The 2,604-nt window shown below is 40.3% G+C and overlaps 1 protein-coding gene across 4 annotated transcripts in view; it reads left to right on the top strand.

Annotated features, from left to right (window-relative positions):
* eml6 (EMAP like 6) overlaps positions 1–1,768 on the top strand; it is a 26,292-nt gene extending 24,524 nt beyond the window's left edge. For all 4 annotated transcript variants that reach the window (XM_015054740.1, XM_015054741.1, XM_015054742.1 and 1 more), the window contains one exon: positions 962–1,768. In XM_015054740.1, the coding sequence (XP_014910226.1) occupies positions 962–986 (25 nt within the window). In that variant the 3' untranslated portion in view covers positions 987–1,768. The remainder of the gene's footprint in view (positions 1–961) is intronic.
* The last annotated feature ends 836 nt before the right edge of the window (positions 1,769–2,604 follow it).

Here is a 2,604-nt window from a genome sequence, read left to right on the forward strand (position 1 = left end):
GATGTACTGTTTAACTTTAAAGCTATTTTATGTGGCTTTTTCTGTTTAAACACTACAAAAATAGTCTTTGCTATAAACTTAATATTAATTTTAATATCCACAGCTGCAAATTTCTGAAGTTGCAACCCAAATTGAATACTTTATATGCCTGTTTCTTCATATTTGTTTTCTCTGAAGTACTGTATCAATACTAAATCCTTAAATACTTCAGTTTTCTGCCCTAATTTGCTGTATTTAACCTTTTCCTGTTGTAATTTTTGCTCTTTAACCTTCCTTAAGCCTCATTGTTCTTTTAGTTACTGTTTATGTAACTTGTACATATTATTGTAAAAAAAAAAGAGGTCAGAACCGGAACCAGAACCAGCAGCTCTGCTGTCTATGAAAGCAGAAATTGATCAGCAGGTTTTTTGGTTCTGCTCAGCAGTGATTGCTCCATTCTGCCTTTTATTTTCTCAGGAGGTTTAGTGTTTATGCAGCTGGGTTGGGTTCGTAGCCCGTTAGAACATTTCATCACATTATTGGTCGCATGTGGTGTCAATCTAAAGGAGCGGCTCTGGGCTGCCCAATAAAAGCATCATAATGGACCCGGCAGAGTTTAAACCCTTAAATCTCAGCCCAGAAAATGCAATGGACAAACGGCACGCGGGCGTTGTGGTGCGGGTTAATAATAGTAGATTAATAATAATAATTGATTAAAACCTGAAAACACTGAGCAGCTTTCAGAAACATGCCGTGATCCGAGTGTAACTGAATAGGATCATTTTTTGTTTAATAGTGAAAAAGGATTTTTTATTATAATTTTAACTTATTTTATTATAACGATAGAAAAATTGATTAAATGTTACAATTTAGAAAACTGTATTAAATGTTCTTTACTAAAACTGAGTATTGAGGCTGGTAACCATGGCGACTGTGTGGCTGCTGCAGGATGAAACATCTGGAGCTCTTCTCTTCTCTGCAGCCTGTTGGTGTGGCGGTGCCAGTGAGTCCTCCTCTTCCTCTGATGAAGGCCCCCAAACCTCCAGGCCTGTGATTGGCTGAAAGGGACGACCCTGTGTGTGTTTCAGGTTTTTTGTTCTCTGTAGATCCGTGGAGAAACGTCTGATCTCCATCTGTAGCTGTCATGTGACGTGTTTTGGTGTCAGTTTGTGCCTTTTTTAAAATCTCTGACCAAACATTTGATACAGATTTATTTTACTGGTGGTGCTATAATCTTTTAGGGCTTTTACATGTGGATGCTGTTGTGTTTGTGTCATGTGATGATGATGCAGATCACTAAAAATGAAGAAGATGGATTGGTGTTTGATCCCAGCTGTTAAAACCTGAGATCATCTGTAGAAACTAGTAAAGATTTCTACCTCTGAAAACAGCTGTGTAGAGAACAGATGTAGGTGACGCTTTGAGCCACACGGTGGTGCTGTTTCCTCCCTCTGATCTAAATGCTGCCTGAACATTTAAAGGGAATAAACTCTTCATGTTGCTGTGGACAGAAGAAGTTCTGTCTGAATCTGAAAATACAAAGAACCAAAATTCTGATCCAACACGGCCTCATGTAGCGCTGCTGAAGTCCAGCTCCGATCGGGTCAAATCCGGTTCCGATTTCAACCTGGAAGAGTCTCTGTGGTTCAACTCGAGCTGAAGAACCATCTGGACCTCTGTGGCTCCTGCGTGATTGCTTCCCGATTCAGAAGGACCGAATCTGAACCGGGTCTGAACCGAGACAGAACCTTTTAATCAAAAAGAAATAAAACAGTCACATGAGAGCACAGATTGAGCGTTTCTGTTGTTTTATTGAATGATTTGATGGTGGCCATGTTTAGGTCCATTTTCAGAACCAGTTCCTCCTAGTTCAGTAAAACAAGTCCAGACAGGAATCACCATGGTAACCGTGTTGTTTGGACTGGTCCAGGCATCCAGAATGATGAAACTCTGAATTTGCAGCGTTAACCCAGATTGTTTTCATCAGTGGTTTGATAACTTCTGTTTTTAAAGCCTGGGGAAAACAGCTGGTGAGCGGGTGGGACATGGACTCAGAGCCCGAGGAGCTCCAGGATCTCAGCCAGTTTAGAAACGTCTTGTTGTGGTGGGAGGAGTCAGATCAGAGCAGGCTCCTTTAAGGTAGGCAGGGGCGCTGCCAGGAATCTTGGGCCCCCTGACAGAAAATTTAACCCCCCCCCCGCAGCTGCTGTTGCAATTTTTGAGTCTATTTGACCCATAAAAAGCGTCACAATTTTAAAGGCTTGAATCTGCCTTGCTTTCTTTGGTTCAATACTGATAATTAGCACAATATTTACTGCTCATGAATTTAATATCCAACAGTCCACATCCAGTATGCAGGTAGGTTGTTTAAATGTTTCTGTTAGTTTTAGATACTGAAATGTCTCTCCATGAGCAACAGTCAGAAGCAACGAGCAAAATACACATGAAGCAATCCAGACTTCTAAAACTGTTGCATTTTATTCAAGCTGCAGTATAACTTTAATAAAAAATATCTTTTCTCCATATTTGTTAAAGCTGTCACCATGTCGTAGCAGTTTGTTTGTTATGAGACAGATAATCTGTGGAAACAATCAATCTCCTCCATCTGCTTCCTGAATTACTATT

Source organism: Poecilia latipinna, unplaced genomic scaffold (assembly GCF_001443285.1).
Source record: "Poecilia latipinna isolate Pla-1442-1.1 unplaced genomic scaffold, P_latipinna-1.0 Scaffold1276, whole genome shotgun sequence".
Classification (NCBI taxonomy): Eukaryota; Metazoa; Chordata; class Actinopteri; order Cyprinodontiformes; family Poeciliidae; genus Poecilia; species Poecilia latipinna.